The following is an 18,125-nucleotide window of genomic DNA, read 5'->3' on the forward strand; positions in this document are numbered from 1 at the left end:
CACATATGTGTAGTGACACACACACACACACACACACACACACACACACACACACACACTCCACACTAAATAAGTGGAAAAATGAAAGAAGTTACCTGGGACTTCTCTTGGGAGCAAAATAATATAGTGGCTTGTTTGACTTGCTCATAACGTTGTTCATATTGTTGTTCATATTGGAATCAAATGCTAACTTTCAACTCGATGCAAGTGAAGGTAAGAATGTGTCTTCTCGGGGCTGGAGAGATGGCTCAGCAGTTAAGAGCACTGACTGCTCTTCCAGAGGTCCCGAGTTCAATTCCCAGCAACCACATGGTGGCTCACAATCATCTGTAATGGGATCTGATGCCCTCCTCTAAGTGTGTGAAGACAGCTACAGTGTACTCATATTCATAAAATAAATAAATTAGAAATTAAAAAAAAGAACGTGTCTTCGCCCATTCAAGATCAAGAACTCTTGACCTTACACAGATGTGTGCCTTTGAGGGTGGACTCCAGGTTAGATGGCTCTGCGTTAACGTCTCAGAACCTGTCTAGCTCAGAGAAACTTCTGGATGAATGGAGGCAAAGCAAAACCTGGCTCAGGGTGGGCATGTATCTCAGTTGGTAGAGTGCTTGCCTAGCATTACCATGAGTTTAATCCCCAGTATCGACAATAGGGTGGGAAAATATTACATTTCCATATCACGAGTCCAAACGCCCATTTCCTGGCTCCCAGGCTGGTGGTGTGGGTATCCGTCAGAGAAGGCTGCTCGGATATGGATGTAAGCCAACAGAAAGTCTTTATGATCCAGCCGGTGACAACATAGGGCACGCTTTTAAGCACAAGAACCATACTTCAGTTAACAAGAACAGTTAGCCAGAAGCGAAAAGGCAAGGTTGGTGCATTTTGAGACTTTCCCAGGACTATGTGGGCTTTGATGGTTTAGGCCTTTGTTTAGTGGTACTGTCTATGTGCTGTGTTTTACTGCCTGAATGGTACTCCCATCATGGGGTCAGTCCTGCTAAGGTCTGGAGCCCTGTTACATTGAGATGCAATGAGATACTTTGTATATTTTGTAACTGATTAACCAGGTACACATTTGGCAAGCCTAGTGGCAACAGTGATTTTTTCACAGAGATGAGTGAACTTGAGAATGCCCCGGGAGTGAGGCAATTGGAGTTAATATTTTCTTATTACTCTTTGACCTCCAAGTGTTGAAGGAGACCCATGAGCGTGTGGGTGGTTGTGCTTTTGGAAAACCAGCTTTGTGGGTAGTTGAGCCCTTAGCTTAGATGCAATTTCTCATTTGCAAGAGAGGAAGCTGTTCATAAATAAAACCGTGGTGAAAGCCACCCGGGAGCTGTGACTTAGCCAGTTCTTAACTGTTATTGAGGAGAAGCAATTTTGAAAATGTGATGTTTCCCAAATGGAAAAATGAAATTCGAGCTCATTTGTGTAAGATTCCAATGAAACTGCCTTCTCAAAGAATATTCCAGAAGTCAGTCAGTCTCTCTCTCTCTGTCTCTCTGTCTCTGTCTCTGTCTCTGTCTCTGTCTCTCTCTCTCTCTCTCTCTCTCTCTGTGTGTGTGTGTGTGTGTAGATGTGTGTTTAAAAATGTGTGCCTTTGGGGCTGGAGAGATGGCTCAGCAGTTAAGAGCACTGACTGTTCTTCCAGAGGTCCTGAGTTCAATTCCCAGCAACCACATGGTGGCTCACAACCATCTGTAATGGGATCTGATGCCCTCTTCTGGTGTGTCTGAAGACAGCTACAGTGTACTCAAATATGTGAAATAAATAAATCTTAAAAAAAAAAAAAAGATGTGTGCCTTTAATGTCAGCAGATAAAGGCAGGTGGATCTCTGAGTTCAAGGCCAGCCTAGTCTAGAAAGTGAGTTCCAGGACAGTCAGAGCTACACAGGGAAACCCTGTCTTGAAAGACAATGCAACAAAACAGAACAACAACAACAAAAAACTAATAAAAAAAGACAAAGACAGGTTAAGGCATGTGGCTATTTCTGTAGGGGTGGGTGGAGAGATGTAGGAGGGATGAGGTTTGTGTTGTCAGAAAGGGAAGGCCGTGGCGTTCTTATGTGAGGCTGTTTGAAGTGAGTGCTTCAAGGGTCCCCGTGAAGGGCTACCCAGCTGCATGTCCCAATCTGGGTTGCTTCTGTTTGGTGTGACAAGAACCTCCCATCAGTGTGTAAACAGGGCCTACATGACACGTTTTCAAGAATTACACTGAGGGCAAGGTTCCGTCCATGTCTCCTCAGGTGCCTCAGAATAAACCTGGGTTTAAAGAGTAAGCTGTCAGTGCAGAGTTGAGCTCAGGATATGGTCTAAAAGAAGGGTGCTAAACACTAACAAAGAAGATTCTAGAAGATGGGTACCCAGCTTGGTGTGTTTTGAAAAATTTTTGTAACAAAATGGGGGAAGGGGGCTGGTTAAATGGCTCAGCACATAAAAAAGCACTTGCCACCAAGCCTGATGACTCTTAAATCGCTGGGACACACATGGCACGAAGAGAGAACTGACTCCTGAAAGAGCACTGTGGTGTGCGCACGTGTGCGCGCGCGCGCGCACACACACACACACACACACACACACACACACACTCATGAATGCACATGGACACTAAGTAGATGCAGTTATGTTTTATATATCGTTTTGTTTTGAAGACAGGGTTTCTGTGTAGTCCTGCGTCAGTTCCTGCCTCTAGGTTCCTGCCCCCAGGTTTCTACTCTGTGCTCCTTCAGTGATGGACTCTAATGCAAGATGCAATTTTGCTTTTGGTCATGGTATTTGTTACAGCAACAAACAACAGCACCCCCTTTTGTGAGGTCTCAAGGGCATAAAGCAATTAATGTCACCCCAGGGGGCACAAAGCAGGGAGAGGTGTTAACACACATCTGTGCATTCTGGCACCTGGCTGGCACCTGGGTGACTCTTGGCAACCAAGGGAAGGGGACAGGCTGGCCCTTTACTTCTGAGCTGGGAGTGCCACTAGATAAACTCCTCCAGGGGAGGAGGGAGCCAGTGGGCTGAGGATGTGGGGGTCTGTGGCAGTTGTCTGGTAAGTGGCCTTACCCAGGCCTTCCAAGAAGGTCTTATTTGGTCTTCATGGGAACTGAGACACCAGGGGAATCCTGAGCTTCCCTTGTACCCTTTGGAGCAGAAACCAAATATTTCCTTTTAGAATCCAGAAGCTTTGTGTCTAGAAAGGAGGAGGTGGTAGGTGAAGCCTGCTCAGATCTGTGGCTGCTTGGTTGACAGATATGAAAAGAAGGCACCAGATGATCCAGTCTTCTCAGGGGAGGTCCTGGCAGAGTCACTCCCACCTTGCCCAGGCTCCTTGGTTATCCCTTTTCTTTCTTTCTTTCTTTTTTTTTTTTTTTTCCTTCTGGAGCAAAGCGTTTATTACATCTTGAAGAGGAGAGCTCTTTCTTTCTTTCTTTCTTTCTTTCTTTCTTTCTTTCTTTCTTTCTTTCTTTCTTTCTTTTTTTTTTCCGGAGCTGGGGACAGAACCCAGGGCCTTGCACTTGCTAGGCAAGTGCTCTACCGCTGAGCTAAATCCCCAACCCCAGTTATCCCTTTTCATGGTTTGTCTAGCATGCTCACGACCAGGTCTCAGCCTACACTGGAAAACAGAACAAACCCACTCTGGGAGGAGTGGGGTCTCTGAGGCTTGAAGGTCAGTAGCTGGCGGTTGGCTCTGGCTTCCTTACTGCAGGCCTTCTGTGTGCTGTGTGACATTTGTAGATCTGTGGACAATGAGGGCGATGGAGAAGCTGGGTGGGGGCGGGGGGCAAGCAGGAGGAGGTCTGGGTCCCATGCCAAGAACCACCCACTTCTCATAACTGCTCAGTGTGGGGCTCAGCTTTGGGACACGAAGGGTCAGGTCTATACCCAGGCTGCGAAGGGAAAGTTCTGGAGCTGTAAAAGCCAAGCTGGAATCTCACTCCTAGTGGGGAGGGAGGAGGAGGAGGTGGAGGAGGAGGAGGAGGAGGAGGTGGAGGAGGAGGAGGAGGAGGAGGTGGAGGAGGAGGAGGAGGAGGAAGAGATCCGAGGAAGTGAGGGAAGAGACCATAAGCAGGTCGGCAAGCTGCCCGGGCTCTAGCAAAGCGGGTGTAATGCACTTTTCTGTGTAACAGCACGGATGGGGACGAGGATGACACCACGCAGCCACAGCAGCGTGCTTCTCCTTTCCCAGGTCTCTTCTCAGCCTCTAGCAGCAGATTCACCTGCCCTAGGGGAATCTTTAACTTCAAATGCTTCGCAAACTTACCAGTGGCGATAGTGCTGCCCCCTGCTGGAAGCCGGGGCGGGGGGGGTGCGACCTCCAGTTAGGTTCGCTCCAGGGACGATGTCACCAGATCGTCTCAGGGTCCCACTTGAAGTTTGAGATAGGGTCTCCTTATGTAGCTCAGGCTGGCCTCAAGCTCCAGATACCCTTGCCTCTGTTTCCAGAGTGCTGATATTGCAGGTCTGTGCCGCCATGCCTGGCTTTATTCTGCATTTTGTATGCAGTGGGTAGGTGAAGTGTAGGCAGTTGAATCTGGCAGAGCTGCAGGCCCAGCTCAGATTACAGGCTAGGGAAAGTGTCTAGGCCAGCGGGTCTCAACCTGTGGTTGGGGACTGAATGGCTCTTTCACAGGAGTTGCCTAAGATCATTGGAAAACGGGTATTTACAATTCATAGCATTACCAACATTACAGTTACGAAGTATCAACAAAAATAATTTTATGGTTGGAGGGTCACCACAACATGAGGAACTGTATTAAAGGACTGACATGTTAGGAAGTACCCACTGGTCTAGGTACTTTTTTGCCAACTTATTCTGGAGGACTGAGGACCTTGGCAATTGATCTGCCTTAGTCTTGGCTCTCAACTCATTTGATATCCAAGAACTGAAGGACCCAGTGAAAGTAACCTTAGATGGAAACCTAGTGTCCTTTCTTTAAAGATTTATTTATTTATCTTATGTATGTGAATACACTGTAACTGTCTTCAGACACCAGAAGAGGGCATCAGATCCCATTACAGATGGTTGTGAGCCACCATGTGGTTGCTGGGATTTGAACTCAGGACCTCTGGAAGAGCAGTCAGTGCTCCTAACCATTGAGCCAACTCTCCAGCCCAGTGTCCTTTCTTATCTTTTGTTCCCCTTAAGTATTCATTTGTTTTTCATGTTTCTGAGTGTTTTGCCTGCATGCCTGTAAGAGCACCAATTGAATGCAGTACCCACAGGCCAACAGATTTCCTGGAATTGCCGCCACGTGGGTGGCTGGGAACTGAACGCTGGTCCTCTGCAAGGGCAGCACATTCTCTTAACCACTGGGCGGGCTCTTCAGTCTCTTGTTTTTGATACAGAGTTTCTCCATGTAGTCCTGAGTGGTCTAAGGATCGGATTCTTCCTGCCTTAGCCTCTGAAGTGCTGGGATTAGAGGTATATGCAGCCATACTTCAAGACTGGAGAGATGGCTCAGTGGTTAAGAGCACTGACTGCTCTTCCAGAGGTCCTGAGTTCAATTCCCAGCAACCACATGGTGGCTCACAACCATCTGTAATGGGATCTGATGCCCTCTTCTGGTGTGTGTGAATATAGTGACAGTGTATCCACATAAATTTAGAAAATCTAAAAGAAAATAACTTCAAACATTGGCATACACAGATGTGTATATTTCCACACATATTTAAATAGGGATTTATGTACATTTTCCGTCGTGGACCATAGAGCTACACACTGCACTACATCTGAAGCCCTCTTCTTTAAAAAAGAACCTAAGTCTTTGTCCGGGAACGTAAAGTAGGAATGTGCCGGCCCCGAGTCCCGAGGTCCTACGATTTATTGTCCAACACTGAAAGAACTAAATTGAAATGTGAACACATTTTAGAGACATTTTATTAAATGTTGTCTTGAGTTCAAAAGAGAAATCCCCAGAGCAGACCCATATACGGTCGGTGCAGAATGCTGAAACGAGTTCCCTTAATGGATGCAAAATTAAAACCACAGCCACAGGTCAGCAAGCAGCCACACTCTAGCTGGGCAAGACTTGCTTTTTTTCTTAAAAGGATATTTTCTCACGTTGCCACCACCTCCCAAGAGCTGAAATTATGGGCATTCATGAGTGCGCCTGCGCATTCATGAGCGTGCCTGGTGTTCCGGAGCGCTAGGCATCAGGGCCACACTTCATGCTGTTTACCCAATTCACATTTTTCTGCATAAGAACAATTCTCATGGCGCTGAGTTCTGAAGCTCCCAGTACTGGCTCACAGATACAGGCACAGACTCCATTCTGAGTGCATTAGAGAACATCCTGGGTTCGTTTGATTCTTTTTGTTTTTGTTTTCCCTGAAGAAATTTAGTACATTTGTGGGTCCAACTTTACATTCTAAAGCAATTCCCTTGCTCCCTCCCCACCCCCGCCCCTGCCATGCTCCGGCCCACCCCAATGACTTCCACTTTCCTCCCCAAAGGAGCGGCTACCTGCACCTCCAAATGCAATGACTATGTCCATTTTGTTTTTATTTTTTTAAGATTTATTTATTTTATGTATGTGAGTACACTGTAGCTGTCTTGTAGAGGGCATCCGATCCGATTACAGATGATTGTGAGCCACCATGTGACTGCTGGGATTTGAACTCAGGACCTCTGGAAGAGCAGTCAGTGCTCTTAACCACTGAGCATCTCCAGCCCCCACCTATGTCTATTTTTGACCTGTCTATAAATACAGTCACAGAAAGGATGCTCCGTCATGTCTCACTTCCTTCACTCAGCAAAACGTCCATCAAGTGGTACGTTGCTTTTTACGTGTTCTACCATCTGCTACGGGGAACAGATCCAGTGTGGCGGTCCATTGCTGTGCTGATGCGTGTTTGGGTGGTTTCCAGTCTGAGGAAACAGCCCTGCTCTGTGGACAGCCTCATGCATACCTTTTTAGGCGCTGTGCCTGCTGGAATGAGGTTGCAGAGGCATCGGCCTTAGGTGGTGCTGGCTTCTGAAAGTAGTGGGGTCACTCAGCTCCCAGCTTCTGGGAGCTGGGAGTTTCTCAGTGGCCTGCCTCCTGCTGGGTTTCCCAGGTGTTGGCAGTCACCGGAGCTTCTGAACCCAGAGCTATTTCCCAACTGTCACTTAAAGAGGTTGCCTTTCTTTCTTTCTCTCTCTCTTTCTTTCTTTCTTTCTTTCTTTCTTTCTTTCTTTCTTTCTTTCTTTTTTTCTATTCTTTTTTTCGGAGCTGGGGATCGAACCCAGGGCCTTGCGCTTGCTAGGCAAGTGCTCTACCACTGAGCCAAATCCCCAACCCCTCTTTCTTTCTTTTTTTTTTTTAAAGAATTATTTATGGGGCTGGAGAGATGGCTCAGCGGTTAAGAGCACTGACTGTTCTTCCAGAGGTCTCGAGTTCAATTCCCAGCAACCACAGGGTGGCTCACAACCATCTGTAATAGGATCTGATGCCCTCTTCTAGTGTGTCTGCAGACAGTGACAGTGTATTCATAGAAATAATAAATAAATAAATCTTTAAAAAAGTTTCCTCTAAAAAAAATTATTTATTTAGTTTATGTACAGGACTACACTGTCACTGTCTTCAGACACCAGAAGAGGGCATCAGATCCTATTACAGATGGTTGTGAGTCACCATGTGGTTGCTGGGATTTGAACTCAGGACCTCTAGAAGAGCAGTCAGTGCTCTTAACTACTGAGCCATCTCTCCAGCCCCAGAGATTGCCTTTCTACAGAGTTTAGACTCTTCGTGTAGTCCTTCAAAACCAGACTTTAAAAAAAATTGTATTTAACCCGGTGGTGATCTCTGAGTTAGAGGCCAGCCTGGACTACAGAGTTAGTTCCAGGATAGCCATGTCTACACAGAATAAGCCTGTCTTAAACCCTCCCCTCTCAAAGATTTACTTTTAAAGATATATTTATTTATTATATATAAGTACACTGTAGCTGTCTTCAGACACACCAGAAGAGGGCATCAGATCCCATTACAGATGGTTGTGAGCCACCGTGTGGTTGCTGGGAATTGAACTCAGGACCTCGGGAAGAGCAGTCAGTGCTCTTAACCACTGAGCCATCTCTCTAGCCCCAAAGATTTACTTTTTCAAGCCACATTTTTTTTTTTTTTTTTGGTTCTTTTTTTCGGAGCTGGGGACCGAACCCAGGGCCTTGCGCTTCCTAGGCAAGCGCTCTACCACTGAGCTAAATCCCCAACCCCTAAGATTTACTTTTTTTTTTTTTTTTTTTTTGGTTCATTTTTTCGGAGCTGGGGACCGAACCCAGGGCCTTGCGCTTCCTAGGTAAGCGCTCTACCACTGAGCTAAATCCCCAGCCCAAGATTTACTTTTAAAGACAGGTCTCACTGTGTAGCTCTGGCTGGCCTGAAGCTCACGCTGGAGACCAGGGTGTTAGCTTTGTTTGCTAGAGTGCTTATCCAGAATGTACAGAGTCCTGAGAGCTGTCCCCAGCACTGCAGAACTCACAGAGATCTGCCTGCTTCCGCCTCCCAAGTGCTGGGAATACAGGTATGCACCACCGTGCGTGTGCGTGTATCCATGTAGAGTATGTACATGTAAACACAGGACTCCACAGAGGCCAAAAGAAAGTTTCAGGTTCTCTGGAGCTGGAGTTGTAGATGTTTGTAAGGCTCCCAAGGTGGGTGCTAGGAACTGAGGTCCTCTGCAAGAGCACTGGACCCCTAAAACCTGGGACCTTTTGAATGCTAAGCAATTCTCTACCCTTAAGTACACCCCTAACCTTGTAGGTTGTTCTGTTGCTGTTTGTTTATTGTAAGGTGGAGTCTTGCTATGAAACCCTAATTGGTCTGGTACTTACTATGTAAGCCAGGCCTAGCTTACCATTGTATGCATGTATGTACGTGTGTAGGTATGTGTACATGGATGTGTGTCAGTACATATGCATGGATGTGTGTAGGTATGTATACATGGATGTGTGTAGATATGTATGCATGTATGCATGTAGACATGTATACATGTATGTGTAGGTATGTATACATGTATGTGGTAGGTATGTATGCATGTATATTTGTATGTATGCACGAATATGTGTATGTATGTATACATGTATGTGTGTAGGCATGTATACATGTATGTGTGTAAGTTTGCATGTATGCATGCACTTGATCTTAGTCAAAAGGTTGAGAATTGATTTTGTCTGTGAGACAAAGTCTTAGTCTATAGTCCACTGTGGTCGGGAAGTCATAGGAATTCTCTTGCCTCAGCCTCTTCAGTGCTAGGATTATAAGTGTGAGTCACCACATCTAGAGCTGTAGCTGATTTATTAAATCTAAGAGTACTTTTTAGATTTATTTGTTTTATGTGTTTTGCCAGCATGCATATAGAAGCATATCACATGTGTGCTGTGCCCACGGGGGACAGAAGTGGGAGTCAGGTCCCTGGAACTGGAGCTACAGATGGTTGTGAGCCAACACACATGGGTTCTAGGAATCGAACCTAGGTTTTCTGCAAGCGCTACAAGTGCTTGCAACTGTTGAGCTGCCTAAAAGTCCTGTGAATGTGGTGGAACCTGCCATTGATTCCAGCACTCGGGAGGCAGAGGCAGATGGATCTCTGAGTTTGAGGCCAGCCTGGTCTACAGAGTGAGTTTCAGAACAGCTGGGGCTACACAGAGAAACCCTGAAACATGAGGGATTATCTGCTTTCCCCATTTAGGGTTCTCCAGAACTTCTGGTCTACTTTATGGCCAGACCCCAGTCCCTCTGGCTCTAGAGTAACCTACCCAACCATCTGCCCGCTGTTTGTCCCTCTGTCCCTCTGCACTGACCTTTTCATTTAATTCTTTAAATGCGTCAAACTCATTCCACACGCCTGCCTGCAGTCTCACACCTGCCGTTCCCTCTGGCTGGAATGCACCTCCCTGGATCGGAGCTCAGAATTCTTTGCTATTTCACCTCTGCTCAAATACCACAGCTCTGCGACGTTTCAATCTGACACGGGAACTCTGCAACGGGCAAAGAGAGTTATTTATTTATTTTTAACATTTATTTATTTTGGTGTGCATACTCACATACCCACGGGTTACTACACACATGAGGGCCAGAGGGCAATTTTGCAGAGTCAGTTTTTCTCCTTCCACCATGTGGGTTCCAGGGATCCAACTCTGGTTGCCAGACTTGGTGGCAAGCACGTTTCCCCAGTAAGCCACTTTACAGCCCCTCAGATTTTGACGGTTACAGGCTATGTCCAGCGGAAATGGCTTGCTTGGTGTAGACATTTTCTCTCTGACTCAACCTTCCTTACCTTAGTTTGTGATACTTATTGTTTTTATTTACTGTGTTATGTGTGTACACGTTTGTGTGTATGCTCTTTGTCAAGGAGGGCACACATGTACAAGAATGTGCAGTGGGGGGCATGCATGCTCTTGTGTGTGTGTGTACAGGCTAGAGGTAGACAAAAGTGCCATCCTTCATTGATCTCCACCTTATCATTTTTTTTTTTTTAAGATTTATTTATTTTATTTATACAAGTACACTGTCGCTGTCTTCATGCACACGAGAAGAGGGCATTGGATCCCATTTACAGATGGTTGTGAGCCACCATGTGGTTGCTGGGAATTGAACTCAGGACCTCTAGAAGAGCAAGCAGTCAGTGCTCTTAACCACTGAGCCATCTCTCCAGCCCCCCACCTTATCATTTTTTAAAGACTTATTTATTATGTATACAGCATCCTGCTTGCATGGTTGTGTGTAGGCCAGAAGAGGGCGCCAGATCTCATTACAGATGACTGTTAGCCGCCATGAGGTTGCTGGGAATTGTACTCAGGACCTCTGAAAGAGCAGCTCGTGCTCTTAACTTCTGAGCTATCTCTCCATCCCTCTCCACCTTAATTTTTGTATTTTTTGATTAATCTCCTTAATGCCTTCGCGTTATTATTATTATCATAATTATTATTATTGCTGGCGTTTTGAGATAGGGTCTCACTATGTAGCCCTGGTTGTCCTGAAACTCACTATGTAGACCAGGCTGCTCTTGAACTCAGAGGTCCGACTGCTTCTGACTCCCAGTTATGAGATTAAAGATGTGTGACTACCACACCATGGTGGCTCTAGCTTACTTTTCTTTTTTTTTTTTTTTTTTTTTTTTTTTGGTCAGTCAAAAAGAACCTTTATTCTTTGTGTAGCCTCCTCATGCTTTCTTGACGGCTGCCTTTGGAGCAGGTGCCTTCTGGGCCGGGGTCTTCTGACCCTTCTGACCTTTAGCAGGGGCGTTGCCTTCTGACCTTTAGCAGGGGTCGCTGCCTTCTGGCCTGCAGCCTTCTGTGCAGGAGCTTTCTGGCCTGCGGCCTTCTGGCCTGGTCCTGTTGCCTTCTTGGCTGGGACCTTGGCTTTAGCAGCTGCTGCAGCCGCAATGGCAGCCTTAGCAACAGCGGCTTTTTTAGGAGAAGCTTTCAGGAGAGCAGCTCTCTGGAGTTTCTTCACTTCAGTCTTGATTATTCTGTTCCTCATTTTCTTTGCCTTCATGACTTTGAACCGATCAAAATCTGTCATCTTGGTTTTCCTTTCTCTGGCATCAATTTTCTTGGCCCATCGTGTAGCGGCCCACTTTGTATTGATGTCTGCCTTTTCTCAAGCTTCCCGTACATACTTCTGGCGCGCACTTCGTGGGAACTTGAGGATGAAGTCAGTGAGCTGCATGCATTTGAAAGGCATGGCCTGCCTCCTCATCCGAGTGCAGGGGCCATCCACTAAAGTCCTGTTTTGATCAATAACATCTACAATTGCGACCAGCTTTCCAGCATGGGGCCCAAAGGAGATGTAGGCCACTCGGCCAACCACCACGAAACGCCTGAACACCATGTTGGCGGCGCTCACAGAGAAGGGAGAGGGCCCGCCCTGCCGTGCGCATGTGTCCTATCTTACTTTTTTTTTTTTTTTTTTTTTTGGAGCTGGGGACCGAACCCAGGGCCTTGCGCTTGTTAGGCAAGCACTCTACCACTGAGCTAAATCCCCAACCCTCTATCTTACTTTTTTTAAGACAGGATCTCTCACTGAACCTGGAGCTCACCAATCCAGATAGACTAGCTGGCCAGGGAGCCCCTAGGAACCACGTGACTGTGTTTCCCGGGTGCCGAGATTACAGGTGCACATCACCTAGGCTGGCTTGCTCCCATGTCAGGTACTTAATGAGGGAGCCGTCTGTCTAGCACTGTGTGGTACTTTAAACTGGAGATTCCTAGGGCGTGTGAAGTGTGAAGGATTCTCATCAAGGTGTGTGGTGTGTGTGTGTGTGTATGTGTGTGTGTGTGTGTGTGTGTGTGAGAGAGAGAGAGAGAGAGAGAGAGAGAGAGAGAGAGAGAGGTGTTCATTCAGGACTTCTGCCTCCCTCTGTGCACTAAGCTGTTTGCACACTCATCCCAACATCCTGGAATCTAGAAAAAAATGTACCTCCTCCCACTCCTCCCTACGTCGTCCCCCCTCCTCCTCCTTCTCCCGCTTCTTCGCTTCTTCCCTACCTACCCTGTCCTCCTTGCCCCAACCCTACCTCCCCCTCCCCCTCTCCTTCCCCTCTTCCTCCTCCTCCTTCCCTATCTCCCCCTCCTACTCGCCCCACCCCTGCCTCTCCCTCCTCCTCCTTCCCCCTCCCCCTTCCTCTTCCCCTCCCCCTCCCCCTCCTCCTCTTCTTTTCTTCTCTCTCCTTTAAACTGGCTGTAATCTGCAGAGCTCCCTCATTAACAATGACTTAATCCTTAAAGGTGGACTCATTGTAAAATCTGGGTCACAATGTTGCCTTTTGGGAAACTATCTTTTTCCATTGATGCTCTGGGAAATAGCCTCCCTCAGCATCCCCAGCTCCAGTCTCTGGGCCTCATCCCGGTTTCTTCTTTAGTTCACGCTTGCTATGGAAGATCCCAATATTCATCTCTTTCTTCGCCTTTGCTGCTTGGTCGCTGTCCTGGCTACTGCCCACGGTAGAATGCAAACGATGTATCCCTGGGGCTAGGGTGTCATTCAGCGGCAGAATGCTTGCTTAGCATTCTGGTGCCCCGGGTTTGACCCCATGGCGGAGCAAAAATAAAATAAAATAAAATAAAATCCATATACACATAAATATAATCGACTGGATGAGTTGTAATTGCGATGTTGCACACCTGTAATCTGAGCATTTGGTAGGCAAAGGCAGGATGGATTCCAAGTCACAGGCCGGCCTGGGCTGTATAGCGAGGTTAAGATTGGGACCTTGGCTTAAAACACAACAAAACAATAATAATAGCAAAAAAATTTTTTCTGAAAGAAAACAAACCCAGAAGTGAGATGTAATTGTCTGGCTGAACTGAGGCGGATGAGGCAGCCCTCCGGGGCTAGGCACCCACTCCACGCCCTTCACTCTTCCGTGCAGGACCGTCTGTCTGGCGTGCATTCAGCCTGCGGTGTTCCCATGGATCCTCCCCTTCAGGTCAAACAAGGACAGGCCTCACCCAGCACGTGGAGCTCTGACAGGTAAATCAATCACGCTTTTCTGGTTCGCTACAGGCTCTGGGCGGTCCCCATCTCCTCAGACTGATAACTACTTGCTGTGGTTACATGGAAGCCAGAAAGCATTCATAGCCGGCACACCAGCCTGGATGGATGGCCGTCCCTCCTTTCAACTTTGAGGCCAAGTGCTGGGCTTCCCAGGGACGGCTGGTGCCAGAGGCTGGACCAGGTTTCCTTTCAGGTCGGCACTTGTTTTGAAATATCTGGTGCAGGCTCATGCACCAGGCTTGGCAGGGAGTCTTGGAGGCCACTAATTTGTTTGTTCTTTTCACCTTTGTTGTTTATTTGATTTTTACTTTTTCAAGACAAGGTTTCTTTGTAGCCCTGGCTGTCCCAGAACTCACTCTGTAGACCAGGCTGACTCAGAGATCTGCCTGCCTCTGTCTTCTGAGTACTGGGATGAAAGATGTGTGCCACCGCCTGGCTTGTTTTGTTTTGTGGCACAGGGGTCTCAGTATACAGCTCTGGCTGGTCTGGAACTCATTGCATAGACCAGGCTGGCTTTGAACTCGCAGAGATCTGCCTGTCTCTGTCTCCCAAGTGCTGGGATTAAAGGTGTGCACCACTGCACCGGGATCACTAACTTGGTTTTACACGAGAGTCCAGAGGAGTGAGAGACTTGTCTTCGATCTCCTGGCAAAGACTAATAGAACCCAGACTTCATAGAGCCTGGGGTCTCTGCTGTCAGTCACTGGCCACACAAAAGATAACTACAAGAGTAACATGTGGGGGCTGGGGATTTAGCTCAGTGGTAGAGCGCTTACCTAGGAAGCGCAAGGCCCTGGGTTCGGTCCCCAGCTCCGAAAAAAAGAACCAAAAAAAAAAAAAAAAAAAAAAAAAAGAGTAACGTGTGTGCCCAGCATTTATTCTGGGCCAAGCCCTATGTTGTCATCCTCTACCCAACTCCCTGCCTTAAAAAAAAAAGATTTATTTATTTGTTTATTTATTTATTTAATGTATGTGAGTACACTGTAGCTGTCTTCAGACACACCAGAAGAGGGCATCAGATCCCATTACAGATGGTTGTGAGCCACCCTGTGGGTGCTGGGAATTGAACTCAGGACCACTGGAAGGGCAGCCTGTGCTATTCCACTGAGCTACCTCTCTGGACACAAAGTGGTCTAGGGTTTTTATTTGTGTTGTTGTTGTTTGTTTTTCGAGACAGGGTTTCACTATGAGGTCCTGGCTGGCCTGGAACTCACAGAGATTCACCTGCTCTGCCTCCTGAGTGATTTTCTTGACTCACGGTTGATGTAGGAGGGCACAGTCTAGTGTGGGCAGTGCCACCCCTGGGCTGTGGCCCTGGGTTCTATAAGAAAGCAGGCTGAGCAAGCTATGGGGAACAAGCCAGTAAGCGTCACCCCTACGTGGCCCCTGCTCCGGCTCCTGCATGCAGGCCCCTGCTCTGACTTCTCTTTACGGTGGACTACAACTGGAAGCTGGAATAAACCCTTCTTTTGGTCAGGTCATTTATCACGGCAATGGAAACCTAAGGCATATGGGTTCTGGGAATCTAACTCAGGTTGACAGGTTAATATGTTTGGGTGGCAAGGGCCATTATTTGCTGAGCCATCTCACTGGCTCCCACGTTTTACAAATTAATTTATTGTGTGTGTATGTGGATGATATACGCACCTCTCTGGGTATATGTGCCTCTTCATACATGTCGGGGCCAGAGGAGGGTGTCAATTGCCCTGCTCCCTCCTTTTCCACCCTATCGCTTGAGACAGGCTCGCTCACTGAATCTTGGCAGGCCCCCTGTCTCTATACCCATCAGCACAGGGGAGAAAGTGTATATATAGCCACTCGTGGCTCTTTCCATGGGTGCTGGGACTTGAACTCAGATCCTCAGGCTTGCTCAGCGGGAGCTCATCCCCACTGAGCCATATCCCTGGCCCCTGGGTTTTCCATTACTCACTCGTCTTTGAGAGAGAAGATGTGGCCGGGGCATAAGAGCAGGGGTGAGGAGGGCTGGAGAGATGGCTCAGCGGACTGCTCTCTCAGAGGTCTTGAATTCATTCCCAGCAACCACGTGATGGCTTACAACCACTTGTAATGTGATCTTGGCGCCCTCTTCTGGCGTACAGGCATATATTCAGGCAGAACACTGTATACATAATAAACAAACAAATAACTAGCTATCAGGGGTGGGACCCTCAGGTTTGCCAGAGGAACTCTCAGACTGCAGGAAGGGAAGTAAATCACATCGTTCTCCGTCTCCTCATAAAACACTGGTTAGATGCAATGGCGACCCGTTTCGTAGCTGGTCCACCGCTGCAGGGTTGAAAGGAAGCCTGCTTACCCTTCCTCCTTCCCTTCCTCTCTCTCTTTTGTGTCCTCTCTGTCTCCTCAGAAGTATCTTTTCGTCTTACAGAGAAGGTCGAGTGCTTCTCAGACTACATGACCCTGCAGATCTCGAGGAGCCACGTGCTGGGTTTGAGGCAGTGGCTGGCTGGGGTCCTTCGCCTGCGGGGTAAGCCATCTTCTCAGATCCGGGTTTTCGGATGTTCTGCCCTTGACTGGTCGGAGATCCCCAATGCTTCCCTCACACCAGGGCACAAGTGCGGCGTTCCCTGAAGGCTTCATGCTGGTTCCTTCCCAGGGACCCTCTGACCTCCCTCCTGCTTGTGCTCTCATCCCTTTTCCTCTTCTGGTCCCTACTTAAAATAGCCTTCTACCCTTGTTCACACGCTTGTCACCAGCGCCACCTGCAGGTAGTTGGGAGCAGGTACAGCCCATGGCTCTGGCGATAGCTGCTGTGTGTCTCCAGGACTAAGGACTCTCGGTTTCATGTCTAGGAAACTTTTAACAGATATTTGCTTACCTGGGTCGAAGTGTCCATCAGGTGCTACTTTGCCCCTAAACGCGTGCATGCGCTCACGCTCACTTAAGAGCACGGGTCCACAAAACTGTGCTGCAGTGTTCATGTGGAGGTCAGAGGATAACTTGCAGGAGGCAATCTTTCCTTCAACTAAACGGGTATGAATTTGAACTCAAGTCATGAGGCTTGGTGCCAAGTGCTGTTAGCCCATCGAGCCATTTTGCTCATTCACAATTCCTTTTTTTTTTGGGGGGGGGGTTTAAACCTTTATGGCATGTGTATGGGTGTTTTGCCTGCAGGTGAGTTTGTACACAGTGTACATGCATTCCTAGTGGGGGCCAGAAGAGGGTGCCCATCTTCTGGAACTGGGATTACAGATGTTTCTGAGCCACCCGCCATGTGTGTGCTGGAAAGCAAATCCAGGTTCTCTGGAAGAACAGCAGCCAGTGCTCTTAACCACTGAGTCATCTCTCCAGTCCCTGGCCCACACGTCTTACCCACAGGAACTACCATCTCACGCTTGGTGGGCCTAAAACAGCCAAAAAGAGGGCTGGAGGGATGACTTAGAGGTTAAGAGCACTGACTGCTCTTCCAGAGATCCTGAGTTCAATTCCCAGCAACCACATGGTGGCTCACAACCATCTGTAATGGGATCCAATGCCCTCTTCTGGTGTGTCTGAAGACAGCCACAGTGTACTCATATACATAAAATATATCAATTAATTAATTAAAAAATAAAAAAGAGGGGCGGCGATCACCTGAAGAAAGTTTTGAGCCATGAGCTTACCCATTGCAGAGTGGGAGACCCTCAGAAACTTCTAGAAGGAACCAGAACAGAGATAATGTGCCTGCAGCTCGAGCTCGCCTCCTGTTGTAGCTTCAATCACAGAGGCCATGAGTAAGACACCCAATTTTCCTCTTTTGTACAAGAATGAAGAAATTGGGGGTTTGGGGGAGGCTTCCCATCTCTGAGTGTTTTTTTTTTTTCCTTTCCCTTCCCTTATTTTTGAAGGAAGGGTCAAAAATATGCTGTGGCCCAGGCTACCCTAGATCTCTGTGCAGTCCAGGCTGACCCTAAGCTCATGGCAGTCCCCCTGCCTCAGCCTCCCAGCGCCGGAATTACAGGTGTGAGCCACCACGCCTGGCTTGGTCTGGGGATTCTAAAGTGCTGCCTGGGACTGGTGTGTCCTGAATCCTGGACTGGCCCTGGGATGGTCAGCCAGCCAGCGATGCCTCTCGCGAGCTGGAGCAGCATTCGTGTATTAAAAGGCCACTTTTCCAGGAGAAAACGCGGAGGATACATTAAGCTGTCGCCTGTTCTTTGGAAAGTCATTATTAATGGAAAACAATAGATTAATAGTTTTAAAACGCTTGTTCAATAAGTAATTTTTATGGCTCTGGATAGAGCCCATTAAACATTTCCGTGTGTTATTATAAAGAAGTTTTAAGTGTAAAATCATAAAGTCAATAATCAGGGAATTAGTCACAGCAGCCAGCCACAGGCCATTAGTTTTAGGCGCTGTCAGAGACACCTGTGGCTTCGGAGGGAGACTGTGTCTTTTGCTCCGCAGCGCCAGGTGGGGATGCAGAAAACGACGCTGCCTGCTGCCTTCCATAAAGTTGAAGGGACAGCAAGCAGGTGTGAGCAGCGGGATGCGGGCAAATATTTACAAAGTGCCGACGTGAATGGGAGACTAAAGCGGGTCAATTTGCACATCCACGCTTAGACACTTTATTTCCCCAGCGATCTGCCTTTCAGAGCCACAGGCTCGGCCTTGATCTCCGGCTAAAGATAGCCGCGAAGGCTGCGTACTCT

At 47.7% G+C, this 18,125-nt stretch overlaps 1 protein-coding gene and 1 pseudogene across 1 annotated transcript in view; one reads left to right on the top strand and one right to left on the bottom strand.

Annotated features, from left to right (window-relative positions):
- Nucleotides 1–2,953: 2,953 nt before the first annotated feature.
- Ciroz (ciliated left-right organizer protein containing ZP-N domains) overlaps nt 2,954–18,125 on the top strand; it is a 34,672-nt gene continuing 19,500 nt past the window's right edge. Inside the window, 3 exon segments of the mRNA XM_087551714.1 lie at nt 2,954–3,050; nt 13,352–13,452; nt 15,863–15,961. Of these exon segments, the coding sequence (XP_087407840.1) occupies nt 3,025–3,050; nt 13,352–13,452; nt 15,863–15,961 (226 nt within the window). The 5' untranslated portion in view covers nt 2,954–3,024.
- Nucleotides 11,090–11,824, bottom strand: Rpl14-ps2 (ribosomal protein L14, pseudogene 2; annotated as a pseudogene).

The sequence above is a fragment of the Rattus norvegicus genome, chromosome 5, assembly GCF_021556685.1.
Source record: "Rattus norvegicus strain SHRSP/BbbUtx chromosome 5, alternate assembly SHRSP_T2T, whole genome shotgun sequence".
NCBI lineage: Eukaryota > Metazoa > Chordata > Mammalia > Rodentia > Muridae > Rattus > Rattus norvegicus.